Below are 17,512 nucleotides of genomic sequence, written 5' to 3' on the forward strand. Positions count from 1 at the left end.
GTGCCCATCGACAATGCCAGAGTCAATTTGTTATTCAGAAGTCAGGATAAAATTCAGTGGGCAATGCCAACCTAACATGCTCAAGGAATAAGTCTGATGAATAAATGAATATTTTAAGTCATCTCAGTGCAAACTTGTTTTGAGTTGATCCACGGTGCGTACTGCAGACAGCCTACTGCAAATGTGCATGTTGATACAGCTTGAATGGAATGGTTTTTCATGCAGCCAACATGTCATAAAAATGGTATGTTTCACAAAACACATTACTTCTTTATTATAAAACAAAAATGTTGAATATTTTAAGAAATTAAGACATTTTGTCTGCGTACACAAACCATGTAGTATGTTGCTCACATCCGCTGATCAAGAGTCAGCTTTTCTCATCCCATTCTCCTAGTGAGTATTTCACCCTGTATATCATGCCGTGGCCAGTGGAATGCTAGTCTTATAATCACTCTGCCTAAATGCGTTTACTGATTTTTTGTATTTACAGCATGTATTTACACATGAATCATTCGCGTTTCACTCAACCGAATGTTGAATGTTAAATGATTTAACACAGAGCAGTTCTGATGCACAAAATGTCAGTGATCATTCCACGTTGTATGTAACTGTATAATCATGCCATGGCCATGGGAAAACTTCTCCGGGCTTATGCCTGTGCTATATTATACCATGAAAATATATGTTTACACACTTTTAAATGCAGCCTACATGAATCAATCGCAAGAATCAAAGTTTCATTTACCTGAATGTTACATTTTTTACAAAATGTTGCCTTATGAGGACACATTTCTTAACTCTTGCTGTGATTGTCATGACAACGGCTGCTCATGTAAGCTCCAGTGCACAACAATTTAACCGCAGCAAATGATGAGTACTGGATTCCACTGAAGCATTCAGATTGACATTCCTTTACCAGCAATATTTTGCCATTTTTAAAACATAAATCTCAGGGTGGGCTAATAGAAGACATGTTGTGCTCTGCCCATCACTGATAAGCATGGCTCATACTCTCTAGAACTACAATACCCATCAATCGCACACATACTACAACTTCATTGTGCATCTCTGGTAATCAAGCCTCCCACTCTCTAGAACTACAATGCCCATTGTGCACTACATCTCTTCCTCGAAGTTTGCACACTTTTACTCCTGATTTATCGCAATACAGGAAAGGAGATGTGTACAAAAGCAACGTGTTACTTATTTAAAAAGTAACTCTGATATTATGGTCTAAAATAAACAAATATCACGTTACTTTACTCATTACCTGAAAAAAGTTATTTGATTACGTAACCCCCAACACTGATGCTGAGTGCAAAACAAGCGCACACACACAAACACACACACACTCACACACACTTAGACCTTAGCAGGGACAGGGGTGGAAGGATAAAAAGGGGCACTGATTTTTTTTTTTGATGAGTAATAATTATAAATACTTAACTAATTACTGGTACTGTGGAAGCCTAATGGTATTTTTCTGAAAGTGATTAGTCTAATGGCTTATTAGTTTCAACAAAACCAAACTGGCTTTGGCTGAACCAGACAGCTCCTTCAGTTTATGTCAATATTCTATAAAAGACTAATTTAATTTATATCACTGAAAACGACGCGACCGCTCCCATTATATTTAATAAATCTGTCTACACTAGGGGTACGCGATGTCGGAAATGCGGCAGCAATCGAGTAATATTCTTTTGATGAACTTACAACACAATACATGGAGTGGACTTTTTATCTGACCTGTTACTCGTCTGACGTAACAGCACTTCGATGTTCTGGGGGAATTCAAAATGGCATTTTTTGCTATCTTGAAGGGCACTGCTGTGGGAGGGGACCCCACTTGAAAGTTCGTTCAAAACGAAAGTGAGAAAATGAATCTTTTCTCGGAGGGCCCTTCCACAAGACTGTTAACAAAGGGTACATTCATACAGTAATGCCATGTTTCCTTCACAATACCCACTTCAAGGGCTCTGCACTTCGGAGTGAGTATAGGGCATAGGGAGGATCACTTGCGATTGGAATCGGCCCCGGATCTGCTGTAGCGCACTCTTAAATGCACCTCCGCTTAATTTTCTTTAATACCCCCGCGATTCACAAAGAAATCTCATAATAACACATTATTACTTTTATTGTGAGATTATGCTGACATTTACAAAAATTTATTTAATTATAAAAATGTCTTCCCTTTTTCTGGATAACCAAAAGGGCACCTTTAGATTTGTGAACGAAAGGGGCAGCGCCCCTGCTGCCCTTCTTCTGTGCACGTCAGTGCCTAGAAACACACACTGGTGACTATAACACACAGCATGTTTTTTATTTTGTCAAATCAAATCAGCCACAGTGCAGAATACACACACATAAATAAAGGGGGTGAGACCATGGCACACACACAGAGAGAGAGAGAGAGAGAGAAAGAGAGAGCAAAGCCTGAGTCTGACCCCAATGTAAGAAAGTTGATGTTTATTTACACTGTTTTTATTTAATTTAATATATCAATATTAAACTTTATTAATATTAATGTTTTGAGTATTTTCAGTAGCACATGTCTGTTTATTGTTTCAGTGGTTGGGGTGCCGTGGAAGAAAAAACACTATAAAGGGGTGCCGTAGTTTTAAAATGTTTGGGAACCACTTCCTTATAGGAAGAATACCTTTACTAAACCCTTACTAAATCTAATGCAGGGTACAGAGAAGACATAAGTCAAGCTAGATTCATGAGATGCTGTGATATTGCATGAGGATAGATGGAAATTGATTGGTTCGACATGTCTAGGCCCAGTGAAGCTAATTCTGTCTTCCCAGGAGGATAGTTTCAGTTTGCAGGTACGTTATATCAAATGTTTGCAAATGCATTCCTTTTCAAACATTTGGCTTGATAATCTTGAATATCTGTTCAAAAAGAGCTGTATTTTTAGGATATGTATCAATCAGGTTAAAATGTAAACTAATTTTAACACCCCAAGCTACCAAAGCCAAGATACTATTCCTAATGTAGCATCAAGAATGTCTTGTCGAGGGTGGGTGCTTTGCTTGTTTGCTCTCTGTCCAAATTAACCCAGACACCCAGTTTTCATCCTTAACTTTACATGAGAATAAACAACAGGACACCTCTACCTTTATTTTTTACCAGAGTGTAACCGGCTAATCAGAGTTAACATGATAAACCCTGTGGCAGTCGTTACCTACGCTGTAGCAGGAAACAGAATGCTGCCTGTCCCACCCCATCCTTTCCCACAATCCTCCCCTGGAAACCTCCATCCAGTGCCTCTAGTACTAACTCTGTCCTTCTTTCTCCATGCCGGCTCCTTCCTCCCCCCTTGTCCTCCTCCACCTCCCCAGCCTGAAGTGACAGACGAGGGTTTTGAAGCCGCTGAGGCTGATGTAGATATAGAGGATGAGGATGAATTCACAGACAACGAGGACGATTATGAGCCCGAGCTACTCTTAATGTCCTCCAATCAGCCAGTTAACCAGCCCATTCTGGCCGCTGCGCAGTCTTTGCACCAGGAGGCTCGCAAATGGTCGAGTAAGGTACTGCGCTTTCTCGGGCCCGGTAGGCCACAGCATCCTTCTGCATCCAGATATTACTGTGGGAATGCTGAAAACAGATAGCTGCTGCTGCTGCTGTTGTTGCTTCATACTTGGGGCCAGTGTGGTTTTTTTTGCTGCTGGGGGTTGCCAATGTCAACGACTGGAATGGCAAGTTTGTTGTGCATTTCTTGGACAAATTGATATTGGCTTCACAAGTCACTCCCCGCACATTTTTGATACTGTCACGACTCTGGGCCCCGGTTTACTCAAGTGCTGCTGCCAAACACTCTGCTTTTGCCAACCTGTGAAGCCATGGATGACAGTTTCCCAGTGACTTCGCAAATACATGTGTTGAAGTCATGTCACATGCCTGTTTGTTGTTTTGCACTTGCTTTTTCTCTAACCGTGTAAATGAACTATATCAAAGCCATTGTAGGATATTAGATTTTAACACACTGAAACTATGCATGCCTGTGTACAAACATAACAGCCTCACTACAGGGAAATGTAGAATTCTACTTAAGGTATAATGATTTAATATACACTTTGTTTTTCTTTTAATACACATACTGTAAGTATAAGATGGTTTATTCATAAGACAGGTACAGTGATACCATTGTCAAGCTGAAGTAAAATACATTTAGAATCTGTTGTTGAGGTCCGAGAACATTTATTTGTATTTTTGCTAAAAATCTAGCTTGATATTTCCCAAATATAGGAAAACTCCAATTTGACATTTGCTGGGTTTCCATCCAACTATTTGTATGCAAATTTTAAATATGCGTTTAAGTAAATGTGAATGGAAACGCTTAAAGGGATAGTTCACCCAAAACATTTTAATTTGCTCATCATTTACTCACCCTCATGCCATCCCAGATGTGTGACTTTTTTCTTCTGCTGAACAAAAACATCAGAACATCTCAGCTCTGTAGTTCCACACAATGAATTGAATGAAGTGAATGGTGGCCAGAATTTTGAAGGTCCAAAAAGCACATAAAGGCAGCATAAAAGTTATTCATTAGACTCCATTAACTAAATTATTGAATGAAATTTGTGCCATTGGGACTTGAACTTGAATTTTAAGACTTTAATTTGAACATGTTTACTTAAATTTGAAGTAAAAAAAAACTTAAATTCAAATGTATGTGGCATGAATTCAGATTGTTAAATTCAGATTAAATTAAAAGCAGAAAAAAAAGTCAACAAAGACAAATTTGTAAATTTGACAAAGACATCCGGGATACTCAGAGCAATCGAGCCTGTATGTTGTTGAACTCATTCTTGACCAATCACAACTTAGCTCACAGTTCACATTTGGAAGTGGAAGGGTCTGCTGTGAAATAGTGCCAATGTGGGATCATGGCTGAACGAGTGCCACCACCTCTCTCTAGCGAAAGTTACTTGACCTGCCCTGTTGCAAACTCCAGATGTAATTAGTGTGATTGCTAAACAGGCTATTTAATGCATGAAATAAATGTTTATCAGTCATCTGATATCTGATGTGTTTACTTTTCGTTATCAGATCAATGTTTGCCACCCGTGTTGTAACTACAAGATAGTTAGCTAATCTTTGCTGCTGTTTTTTTTATTTACTTTTTTTTAATGCTCTACATAACAACCAGGGGATACATTAATCTTTGCTGCCGTTTCACAAGCCAGCAAGCTACCGTTTAAGTTAATACTAGATTGCCAAGTAAGTAGTAGTAAGTAAGGTCTAGATATGTGGAAATAGTAGATATGTGCCAACAAACATTCCAGCTACCTAACTCAATTTTACTAGCATAGTACACAGATTTAGGATACTTAATGCTACAAGAGTTATGGGTGTCATCAAAATCGTGCACCAAACGGTTTGGAGGGAAAACACATAGTCTGTGTTTGTGCTGTGTTTATTAAAGTAATCCAAGATATGGATTACTTTAACGGTCACATTCTTTACCTACCAATCCCGATCTGACTAATGTTAAGTTAACGTTGGCTTCGCAGATGCTATGATTTGGACACCTGCACTTGAGGCACATCCAACTTACCATTTAAACTCGTAAAATGAAATAAAAGTTGAGTAGACTATCTAGCAAACATGACATTACACAGAAGTGGTTGGCTCGCAAAACATAGCAAACATTAACTGCATTTTGGAACCTGTGGCTAACATTAATCTGATAAAACATTTATTTCATGCATCAAACAGCCTGTTTACCAATCACACTAATTACATCTGGAGTCTGCATCAGGGAAGATCAAGTAACTTTCTCTAGAGAGAGGTGGTGGCACTCGTTCAGCCATGATCCCACGCTGGCACTATTTCACAGCAAACCCTTCCTCTTCCAAATGTGAACTGTGAGCTTTGTTGTGATCGGTCAAAAAGGAGTTAGATAACATACAAGCTCAATTGCTCCTTCTGAGTACCCTGGATGTCTTCGTAAAGTTTACCTGAATCTGAATATAAAACCTGAATCAATGTATACACTTTTTTTATCTGAATTTAACAATCTGATTTCGTGCAACATACATTTGACTTTAAAGTTTGATGTAATTCAAGTTCTCAAGCAAACATGTTTAAATTCAAGACCTAAAATTCAAGTTCAAGTCCCAATGGCACATATTTCATTCCATATTTAAATCCATATCTTCAGAAGCAATATGATAGGTGTGGGTGAGGAACAGATTAATATTTAAGCCTTTTTTTTTTTACAATAAATCTCCACTTTCACGTTCTTTTGTTCTTTGCGCATATCGCCAACTACTGGGCAGGGAGGAGTATTTATAGTTAAAAAGGACTTAAATATTTATTTGTTTCTCACCCACACCTATCATATTGGTTCTGAAGATATGGATTACTTTAACGCTGCCTTTATGTGCTTTTTGGACCTTCAAAGTTCCGACCACCTTGCACTTGCATTGTATGGACCTACAGAGCTGAAATATACTTCTTAAAATCTTGGTTTTTATTCTGCTGAAGAAAGAAAGTCATACACATCCTGGATGGCAAGAGGGTGAGTAAATAATGAGAGAATTGTAATTTTTGCGTTAACTTTGCCTTTAATATGTGCGTTAACTCTTTTAATTCACTTAAAAGTTTATGCGCTAGTCAGAGTTGGATTTTCTAAAGTGTCACATAAATCAAAGTGTGCAAAAAGGTGATGGAAACAGTCTATTTGCAAAATGATGAGGTATTTTGACTATTTGTGCATATAAACGAAAGGTCTGACCTTGGCACACGATTCTTCAAACATAGCCCTTGACATGCCGAAGTGTTTACCCCACAGCTGGTTGTTAAAGTGGGTTCTCACAGACTGCCAGAACAATTTTGAGGGAGGGCGCTCCCAGGTATATGGAGGCTGGCATACGGGGATAGCAGCCATTTCAGCCCTCATTAAATGAGATATTACATTCATTCTGCAGCATCTCCTGGCAGAATTTAACAAAACTATGTACAATTGCTCCAATTCTGCAAATACAACTCTCTCCGAAGCAAGGAGGTCATTCAGCTTCTCCATTATGACAAGGCAGGCTCCCTTAAAGGAATATTCTGGGTTCAATACAAGTTAAGCTCAGTTGACAGCATTTGTGGCAAAATATTGATTACCACAAAAATACATTTTGACCCTCCTTTAAAAACAAAAATCTGGGTTCAAGTGAGGCACTTACAATGGAAGTGAATGGGGCCAATTTTTGAACGTTAAAATACTCACTGTTTCAAAAATATAGCCACAAGACATAAACAATATGTGTGTTAACATGATTTTAGTGTGATAAAATCACTTACTAACCTTTTCTGTGTAAAGTTATAGCCAATTTTACAACTTCGTTGCATAGACGATGTAATGTCAACAACCCCTAAAACTCAAAAATGACTGTAAAATGAGTTTTAACAGAAGAATGAATATAAGTGCTTTTATAAAATTATAGGATTCACATTTCTGTATTTAAAGCCTCCAAAAATTGTCTACATGTACTTCTATTGTAAGTGCATCACTGTAACCTTGATTTTTGCTTTCTTTAAAGAAAAGGACGGACAAGTCAAAATATATTTTTGTGGTAATCAAGATTATGCCACAAATGCTGTCGATTGAGCTTAACTTGTATTGAACCCGGAATATTCCTTTAAGATAAGTGTGCATGACTTAGTGGAAGGAAACACAAGATTCGCATTTTCTTTGCTCAAAAGTTTTGAAATGCGCTTAAAAAATGTGAAACATTTTATATGAAAACCCATACAAATTACGAGAGAAATGATGAACCTACTTCTTATTTCACACAAGGCATGATGCAAGCATTGATATGCATTGGATGAATATGAAGTGATTCTAAACACTGTTTGTCTAACTCAAATTTGGTCAAAGGTATTATTCAATTCTAAAGGGTTATGTAGAAATTGAGCTAGATTGTTGACAATCACAGATTAACTAAAGGCAAAAATGTCCACTGCAAAAAATAATGTACTGATAAAAACAAAAGTTGTATGTAATGAACAGACTGTCTGTAGGAGCAGCTCAGGCTTGATATTTCAATTTCTTTTATTTTACCTTTTACATTTAGAGGTAATCATATGCAGCTCAGCATTTCCAAAAACACAACTATAGTCTAGCAGCTCTTATTTAAAAATGTTCTGCATGGGTTTTCCTTATAGGGTAATGACATCATTGGAGCAGCTAAGCGCATGGCCCTTTTGATGGCAGAGATGTCTCGTCTGGTGCGTGGAGGCAGTGGGAATAAACGTGCCCTTATTCAGTGTGCCAAGGACATCGCCAAGGCCTCAGATGAGGTCACACGGCTGGCTAAGGAAGTAGCCAAGCAATGTACAGACAAACGGATCCGTACTAACCTTCTGCAGGTCAGTGGCTCTGCTCACTATCACAAATATGAATCACTAGTACATTCCCCCCCACCTAAATGGATGGATACTAATGTATCAACTTGTTTTATTACACCAAAAAGCTGCCAAAAATCTAACAAAAATAAATTCCTAACTGTTACATTAGACCAGGTGCAGCTCTGAATACTCCCTCAAATCTGTTTTGTTTATTGTAGGTTTGTGAGCGCATCCCAACTATCAGCACTCAGCTAAAGATCCTGTCTACAGTTAAGGCCACTATGCTGGGACGCACAAACATCAGTGAGGAAGAATCTGAGCAGGTGAGGATAATGCACATGCTTTCTTTTAAAACATCAACATACAACCACCGATAATAATGAAACATGAAATGAAACATCTGTGACAGAATGAGAGTTTGAACTGGTTGCATCTCTCTTTTAAGGCTACTGAGATGCTTGTGCACAATGCACAGAACCTCATGCAGTCTGTGAAGGAGACAGTGAGAGAAGCAGAAGCCGCCTCCATTAAGATCCGCACAGACGCTGGGTTCACTCTCCGCTGGGTCCGAAAGACCCCCTGGTACCAGTAAATGAGGACTAGTTTTTTTTCTCCATTTAAAACCTGCACGTTTGCCTTTTCAAACATCTGATAAGGGGTGGCAAGAAGAAATAAACGACTATGTCTGATCCATGAACTTTTGGACATCATTGTTCATTTCTAGTTTAGGGGTGACAGGTATTAATTATTTTTGTTTACTTACTGGTGTTGGTACTAAGTGTGCTGATTAATTTAGAGGCTATTTTTGTCCTGAAAGTTTGCTATAGATAACTTTATCTCACACAGTGATAAGTGTATAGTATAGGAGTACACAGGAAGCAGATTTTTAATATATATTTTTGGTATGTTGGGTTTCCAAATTCCAGGTATATATATATTTTTTGCATGAAGAAGTTTTCTATTTTGTATTTGAGAAATATGGCATAAATGCCTCTGTCAAACAATGTTGATGAGTTGAATGAGTTTAGATGAAATTTACTTTAAATTTAGTTTTTGACAGTTACATTTTCTTATTGAAAATGTATATATTTTTATTTCTTAATGCTGTCTTAATTCACAGATCATGATTTAGTCTCAAATATACTATAAGTACAATGACTTTTAGGTTTTAATGGTAAAGTTATAATTCACTATAAATAACTTTTCTTATAGCTCATATTTATAATGAGCTTTACTTAGCTATTTATTAAATGGGATGATGCCTTTTGATTGTTTTTGGATGGGTCATGCTATTACAGAGAAGTATCTTGCATGGCATGGTTGATACCAAAGATTTTGTTTTTTACATTTATGTGAACTTAGTATTCATTAACTATTATATAAACAATACTTTAAATCTAAATAGACACGTGAAAGCTTAGACAGTTAACTCTAAAATGCCATTCTTTCTTAATACACTTGACAATATTTCTTTCTTTCTGTTAAACTTGTGCGAGATTGGATGTGACGTTGCGATTTCTTAAAACCCTTCCAGAAGAGAAGCACAATTGAACAGTTGAACTGTTTTCTCTGGTTCCTGGCTAAAATGAACATCAAAGTCAGTCTTTTTTCAGTTGAAACAATTTATAGCTGTAATTTTGACTTCACTCTCTGTGTGTTTCTGTTTGTTAGTATTTCAGTAGTAGTGAATTGATGAAGAATCTGTAACTACTACACAAGACCCAGGTGGTTGTTTATATGTGATACCATTGTTTGGATGTAATTAAGGACTGAAAGGGTAACTTTTTACCTTAGGTAGTAACATGGATTCGGATGTATGAAATTTGTAGCACAATGCTTATCACCTTTAGCTGAAGATGAACTATGTTAAGCTGAACTCTGTACAGCTAACAATTTATCAGAAGATGCACTGCCTTGCATTCACTTAAACTCTTTTTATAATATATATACTGGGATGCGTACCTTTTTCAGCCCCGATATAGTGCCTCATTGTAAAAGTTTACAGGGCTGCATTTTTATGTGAAATAGCATGTTTTGGGTTATGATGACATTAGAAAGGGTGAAAATATTGTTTTGTGAATGTATATTTGACACTACTGTTTTTCTTCAATGACACAGAAAGAACAACATCATATGTGCTTCATAATAAAACAGTTCTGTTAAATTTGATCTGAAATCTTATCTCGCCAAATAAACCAGCTTGTCAATAAATGGATAAGCTGCTGTCTCATTTGTAAAAGCTACACTTCAGGCTTCAGTTATTGGATAACGAGTTAAAACATTACGCTGCATGTCTGAGAAATTACTATCAAAAGAGTTCTTCAATAATTAAAGGACTCTTTTGATGGTAACTTCCAAGACATTCATTCTGTGCTAATACTCATAATACATTTAAGAGTATTCAAGTGAATCTATTATAAACAACAGAATCAACAGCTATTTTTCAGAGCTGGAAACACAAAAACAAGCACACAGAGACATAATTTTGTTTCCAAACTTTATACATCTGAAGGCTTTTGGTTTAAATACATATCCTCAAATGCAATTAAGCAGTTCCCTTGATTTACATCTTATAAAATAACTGTATCCTTCGTGAGTGTGCAAATTCTCTGGTAAGCTTTAGGTGGCAGACCTGCAGATCTATTATGTCACTGCAGGTCAGTGCAACAGGCTCTATCACTTGTGCTAATCATGGCTTCATAGTGCATGTATGTGGCAAACTACCTTATTACTACTTGATCACATCCGAGAGGTTTTGTCATCTTGTGATTGTAAGTGTTAAGAAGAGGTTCCCTTTGAGACAGAATGCAACTGCTGCTGACCTCAGATCTGTGATATGCTTGTGTAGAAGATCAGAAGATTGTTATTAAAGGTGGATTGTGCTTTTAAAGGCCATCTGTGTGTGACTGAGGCCTCTTAAAAGTATTTATCCCACTCAAAGGCCACTGAACTTAAAAGAAATTATATGACAAATAATTAAATGAAAAAAAATACAAGATCAGATCTATCTCTACGTGCAGAATTTAAGTATTATATTATACCAGTATCAAAGATTGTATAGCAGTAAGTGATGTAATCTGATGTACAGTGCTACATCAATACAATAATATGAAACCAATATGATAAAATATGAAAATCTTGTTTTATAATACGCATTCTCATATTTCACTGACAAGAACAGATGTATTCTGTGCTAAAAATTTGTCACTGGTGTAAAAAAAAAAAAAGAAGAAAATATCCCTTTATAATGGCCAAAGCAAAGCGTTCCTGGCAGAGATGTACTATGCATTACATCAACGGCACTTTACAATAAGGTTTTAATGGTTAACATTAGTTAATGCAATAGCTATCATGAATTACAATAATCAAAACAAGACTTTTTTTTTTTAACAGCACATGTTAATTTATAAATATATAATTATTTGTTATTTCATGTTAGTTCATAATACATTAATAAATGTTAACATATTCAACTCTGAATAATGTGTATTCGAATATGTAGAAATTAACATTAATCAAGATTAATAAGCACTGTAAAAGTATTCTTCATGGTTCATTAATATTAACTACTGAGCTAACTAATGTATACAACGTGTATAAACTTATTGTAAAGTGTTAACGTTAAATGTAACATTATACAGTTTTAATGTCAATGGAATGTTATTTATCTGAACATAAAGATTCCCAAAGGAAATACTCTCCAATAGAAAGACTTTAACTTCTTGCAAATTCCCAGTTTCTACCCACAAATCAAACAAAAATAAATAGTACAATGACAAATGTAACTTCAATGTTTTAAAATAAGGGAGATGTGTACAAGGCTGCTATCCTGTATAATTTGTCACTTAGAAAATGGCACCTCTAATAATTTTTTGGCATATCATCCTTTGTAACATCTGTAGCCAACCTCACGTTCTGACCTGGAACTTCCCAGCTTTGGTCACATATTTCACACCCTTGAATGGTTTATATTTCTCTCCGTACATATCAAGTCGATTCACTTTCAATCCTGTGAAGCATAAGAGAATAGTTATGGCAGATTCAATTTTTAATGCTTAATTACATGAGCATTTTATCACTACATTTATGGCTCTACTAGTAATGAGTAATGACCAAAGCTGAAAAAGGGGGGCCTAACTTACCTGAGATGGCTAATTGTTGGATTTTAAGGTCAATGTTCAGGCTTGGGTTCTCCTCTGGTTTAGGAGCTCCAGACTGCACACTGAGACTTCCTTTCAGATTAGGAAGCTTCTGAGGGTTAAGTTTTCCAATGTTCCACACCAAAATCTACAGGACAAAAGTGAGTATTATTAGCCAAGTTTTAATGATATGCACTGAAATAATAAAAGTGCTTCAAATGAACATTCTTAAAATGAAACTAATAGTTATACTAATAATTTCAGGGTGAACTATTCCTTTAAAAGCATAATTCTGAATCAATACAAATTCAGCCATTATTTACTCACCCTCATGTAGGGCTGGGTGATATGGCTAAAAAAAAAAAATTCAGATATTTTTCAGCCATTTTTTTTTCTCCCCAATTTGGAATGCCCAATTCCCAATGCTCTCTAAGTCCTCGTGGTGCGTAGTGACTCGCCTCAATCCGGGTGGTGGAGGACGAATCTCAGTTGCCTCCGCGTCCGAGACCATCAATCCTGCATCTTATCACGTGGCTTGTTGAGCGCATTACCGCGGAGACCTAGCACGTGTGGAGGCTTCGCGCTATTCTCCGTGGCATCCATGCACAACCCACCAAGCGCCCCACCGAGAGTGAGAACCACATTATAGTGACCACGAGGAGGTTACCCCATGTGACTCTACCCTCCCTAGCAACCGGGCCAATTTGGTTGCTTAGGAGACCTGGCTGGAGTCACTCAGCACGCCCTGGATTCGACTCCAGGGGTGGTAGACAGCGTCAATACTCGCTGAGCTACCCAGGCCCCCCCATATTTCTATCCTATTTAGTATTTCGCAAGAGTTTTCAGGTGTTACATTCTCACATTTCGTCAGATTCCATTTATCATCTATGAAACACACTTTAATTGTATGGAAGAGAGCAGCATGAACAAGTTCTATTACTGAAAGAAAGTCATACGGGTTTGAAAGGACATGAGGGCGAATAAATATTGACAGAATTTTCCATATTGGGGGGACCTAATCTTTAACTACAATTAAAAGCAATGAGAGCTACAATGGAAAGAGTTTGTAGAGTTGTATTTTACCTTTGTGACAGGATCATAGTTGTAGGTTCCCTGAGTTGCATTGAGGTTGGCACTGAGAACCACTTTAGGCATGTGTACGGTCACTACCACACACTCCACAGTCTTTCCCATGGTCTGCTTAGGACCCACAGTGATATCCAGTCTTCCTGAAGATCCAGTCTCAAAGAAACTGATGTTCTGCTTCACATATACTGGGATTGCTACCAGGCTGCAAGAAGAGGTAAAATACAAAACATACATTTTAGTGTTATACAGGATTGACTGCATGCAACCTATTGTTTTGGTAGGCATCGTTTTAATACCCCACTTACTTTTGTGCACTGACGTGATATGACATGAGTTGAAAGTTTCCATCTGGAGGAATAAAGGAGATCACCCTCTCACTTTCCCATCTCTTGTAACGGACACATGGATGAAAGCTCACATCGTCCAGGAGTCTGGGGTTCTGTGGATTGAGAACATACATGGTCACAGACATTCATAGCAAGTTTTATTGTTTTGATGACTGTGGCCCACTATGCATATAGACATTTATTTTGCCCCATACTTTCAACACATACATCAGAGGTAAAAGCAAGTGTCTTAATCTTAAAATATGTAAATGTACAAGAAAAATAGTCAAGTGTTTAAGACTAAAGGCACACACCATGAATGAGAGTGTAAGGTCTGGCATTCCAGTGAGCTTGACACAAGCATCAATCACTCCCTGGATTTCTGCAAAAACTGTAGTTCCTAAAACACAACAGTACAATTGCATTAAACTCTCAAACATACACTGTACAGTTGGATAGCAAATATTCAGTATATAACATTCATTATGCTGCATAACACACTCTTCTAATGGGTAGCACTGTTCAATCAACTGAAATTTGAGATATTCTTACCAGACTTATCCAGGATGGCATCGATTTCTTCCACCACATCAAAGTAAGCCTCATTATTAGTGTACTTCACTCCAGCTCTTCTCCATGGGATAGTGGAGAGCTGACCAGTAGGGAGGGTCTCCCCAACATTGCTACTGCCTTAAGATTGCAAATCAGTTAGATTCAGATGGCCGGAAATTAAATTCATCTCATGCAATATTTGCTTGTGGAAATCTTACCTGTGATGGTGTTGACCATAGACCGCAAGATTGTAGGAGGTCTGATAAGTTCTTTCAAAATGTTGGATTCAGTAGCAAGAGGGAAGCCATTATCCAGCATTTCCTCTAGGAGCTCATAGACTATCACCACATTATCCTTGATAGTGGTCTCAGAACATTCTCCAAAATAATCCTGCATAAACCACACCATTACATTGACTTATTATAAAATGTCATATTATATATATAATATAGTATAGTATAATACAGTATCTATAAAATGCAATACATCTTAGAGTGGGGTTCAAAAGTCAGACCAGAAGTAAAAATTCTTTATTGCATTTTTCTATTTTAATATATTTTTTTTTTTTAAATCATAAAAAATATAAAGTTTATGAGCATAGAAATTGGAGTAAAAAGGTGAATTAAAAAAATGAATTTCAGAATTTATTTGTACTTGGTATGTCCCCTTTTAATTTAATAACAACATGCACTTTTTCCACATGTTGTGTGCTTTAATGGAAGCAAGAAAATCTGACCTTTTGAACAAAGGACTTGACATGTTCAGATTAAAAAATGTGTTTCTTTGATTAATGACCTAGAAACTTAAATATTTCCTATTCATTTTTCATAATTTTTTTTTTTTTAAATCCTAAAACTTTATATTTCCATTACCTCACTGTATTCTCTACACTGCACTTTCAGTGGTTTCTTCATACCTGAAATGTATCTGCAACTCGATGCAGAAATTCTATCACAAAGAGAGGAGGCACTTCTGTTTGAATGACAGAGACAAAGAAGATCTTCTCGCGGTAGATGTTTATGAGATAATGATGAGGGGTGCGGATCACAGGAGGCACATTGTCAGGTTCCACCGCCTTCTCTCGTGCTTCGAAAAAATAATCACAGACAGAGCGACTTATGACACTCTTCCAGTGTTTCTCCAGGAATATATCGCCAACACTGTTTATCAGGAACAGGCTGTGAATCATGATGAGGGCTTGAAAGACAATGGGATAAAAACAGAGATAGGAGTGGTGCAGTTAGGGTGCTAATAGCATAATAAGTTTACATGTAGGAAATAACCATGCAACTTTTAAAATACAAAAATACAAAGTTCTCTTTGGAGCTTTTGAGTAAAGATTCCTAAAGCATTTCCATGGCAGTGTTATAGGCATAGGCTTAAGAAAGAGCTAGGTTTATGTAACTGAAATTCCACTGTCTAATAGTATGCTGAATTCTGTTCATTGTGCACTTCATAAAGCTGTGCTTGTTTCTGTAGATTGAACTGCACTTTAGTTTTTATATGAGCTCTGTGCAGTCACTTTATCATAAGCAACACATTTGTGAAAAACATGTTTAAGTGACATATAATAGTAAACAAACAGTTTTAAACATTAAAACATCATTTGAAAGATCACAACCTATCATTTAGAGACTTTAAAGGTATAATTCATACAAAAATGGAGGAGAGGTTAGGCAGTAGAGGTAGACTGATATATCATTTTTTCCGATTAATCAGTGCTGATAGTTGCTTTTTGGAACAATCATTATCTGCAAAAATCTATGCCGATAGTTGCCGATTTATATATTTCTCCGTGTTCCTCTGATTATTACGTTTTTTAAATTGAAGGGGTATGCAAAGAAAAATGTGACTATATGGAAACATCGTTCGTCTGCACATACATCCTGTCTCCAACGTCATATATTGTGAATAATAATAATAGATAGGCTATAAAAAGCTTAATTTGGTAAATATAAAAAATAAAGCATTGTAAAGGAGCAAAGTGTCCATCATTTCAGAATAATGGAGAGTGTGTTTGAGGCTTGTTTAGTGTTAAAAGTTCCACGTTATACATACAATCTTTTTTTCTGATTATTATTGGGATTTTGGTTGGAAAATAAACTACATCTGGGATTTTATTCATTCATTCATGTACTCTGGCCTCTATGACTGTGAAGAAAACATAACTATCTATTAATCGATTTTAAAAACTATCGGCCAACTAATCGGTTATCAGCCTTCTCCACCACCTTAGTTATCGGTATCGATCGACCTCTATTAGGCAGTTATTAACTTTCATTGCATCTTTTTTCAATACAATGACTGACGCTGTCATTCTGTATAACATAGTTTCACAGAAGAAAAAAGTCATAAGGGTTTGGAACTACATTTAGGGAGGATATAATGACAGTTTTCATTTTTTTTTAGGGTGAACTTTCCTTTTAATGTCAATTTACGCTGCATGCAACTACTAATAAATACTGAAAATTGTAACATAACAATATTTAACATTAGTTTTAAGGAAGTAATTCACCAGCTAGTACCTATTATATACATCCAAACAACAAGAATTTTAAAGGTAATTTTGGACTGTGTGATAATGAACAAAACTATGAATGTTTTAGAAAACACTAAGAATCAAAACCGCTACGCCTAAAAGTTGTGTTTGCTGAAAGTGTAGTAGCAGGATCTTCAATATCTACCGATTATTTGGAGTAAAAATGCACTGTCGAACACACCCAGACTGTCAATTGTCTAAGACTAAACCGAGTGAAAACGTATTTCTAAATCAAACTTACCTACGGACAGCTGTCTTGACGAATGTTTTTCAGCAGAAACTATTCCTTCCTTGCAAATGTGGCAGATGTGTCAGTCCTCATTCCCAGTTCATGCGTCTAAATAAATGCCTGACCCAAATGTCGGCTAAAGTAGATTTAAAACACGAAACAGAATTGAGTCTTAATTGATAACGTATAATTTAAAGTACTTTAAGAAATATTTTCTGGAATGATTGTTCAATTGAAGTTTATATTAGGCTCAGAAATTATTTTTGCTCAGGCAATACATAAG

The 17,512-nt window shown here is 36.6% G+C and overlaps 2 protein-coding genes across 5 annotated transcripts in view; one reads left to right on the forward strand and one right to left on the reverse strand.

Annotated features, from left to right (window-relative positions):
* The window catches only part of LOC127412358 (vinculin), a 79,070-nt gene extending 68,459 nt beyond the window's left edge, over window positions 1–10,611 (forward strand). The window contains exons 19-22 of one of the 4 annotated variants that reach the window (XM_051648645.1): window positions 3,348–3,539; window positions 8,173–8,376; window positions 8,574–8,678; window positions 8,801–10,611. In XM_051648645.1, the coding sequence (XP_051504605.1) occupies window positions 3,348–3,539; window positions 8,173–8,376; window positions 8,574–8,678; window positions 8,801–8,947 (648 nt within the window). In that variant the 3' untranslated portion in view covers window positions 8,948–10,611. The remainder of the gene's footprint in view (window positions 1–3,347; window positions 3,540–8,172; window positions 8,377–8,573; window positions 8,679–8,800) is intronic. The other 3 variants (XM_051648646.1, XM_051648647.1, XM_051648648.1) reach the window with 3 other exon arrangements.
* A 224-nt stretch (window positions 10,612–10,835) lies between these two features.
* Window positions 10,836–17,382, reverse strand: ap3m1 (adaptor related protein complex 3 subunit mu 1). Its single transcript, XM_051648659.1, has 9 exons — window positions 17,242–17,382; window positions 15,378–15,658; window positions 14,680–14,851; window positions 14,462–14,599; window positions 14,224–14,309; window positions 13,889–14,022; window positions 13,578–13,785; window positions 12,498–12,642; window positions 10,836–12,364 (listed from the first exon to the last, which is right to left on the reverse strand). The coding sequence occupies exons 2-9, from the start codon at window positions 15,648–15,650 to the stop codon at window positions 12,264–12,266; spliced, it is 1,257 nt and encodes a 418-aa protein (XP_051504619.1). The 5' UTR covers window positions 15,651–15,658; window positions 17,242–17,382; the 3' UTR covers window positions 10,836–12,263.
* Between the last annotated feature and the right edge of the window lie 130 nt (window positions 17,383–17,512).

Source organism: Myxocyprinus asiaticus, chromosome 21 (genome assembly GCF_019703515.2).
Source record: "Myxocyprinus asiaticus isolate MX2 ecotype Aquarium Trade chromosome 21, UBuf_Myxa_2, whole genome shotgun sequence".
In the NCBI taxonomy this organism is placed as follows: domain Eukaryota; kingdom Metazoa; phylum Chordata; class Actinopteri; order Cypriniformes; family Catostomidae; genus Myxocyprinus; species Myxocyprinus asiaticus.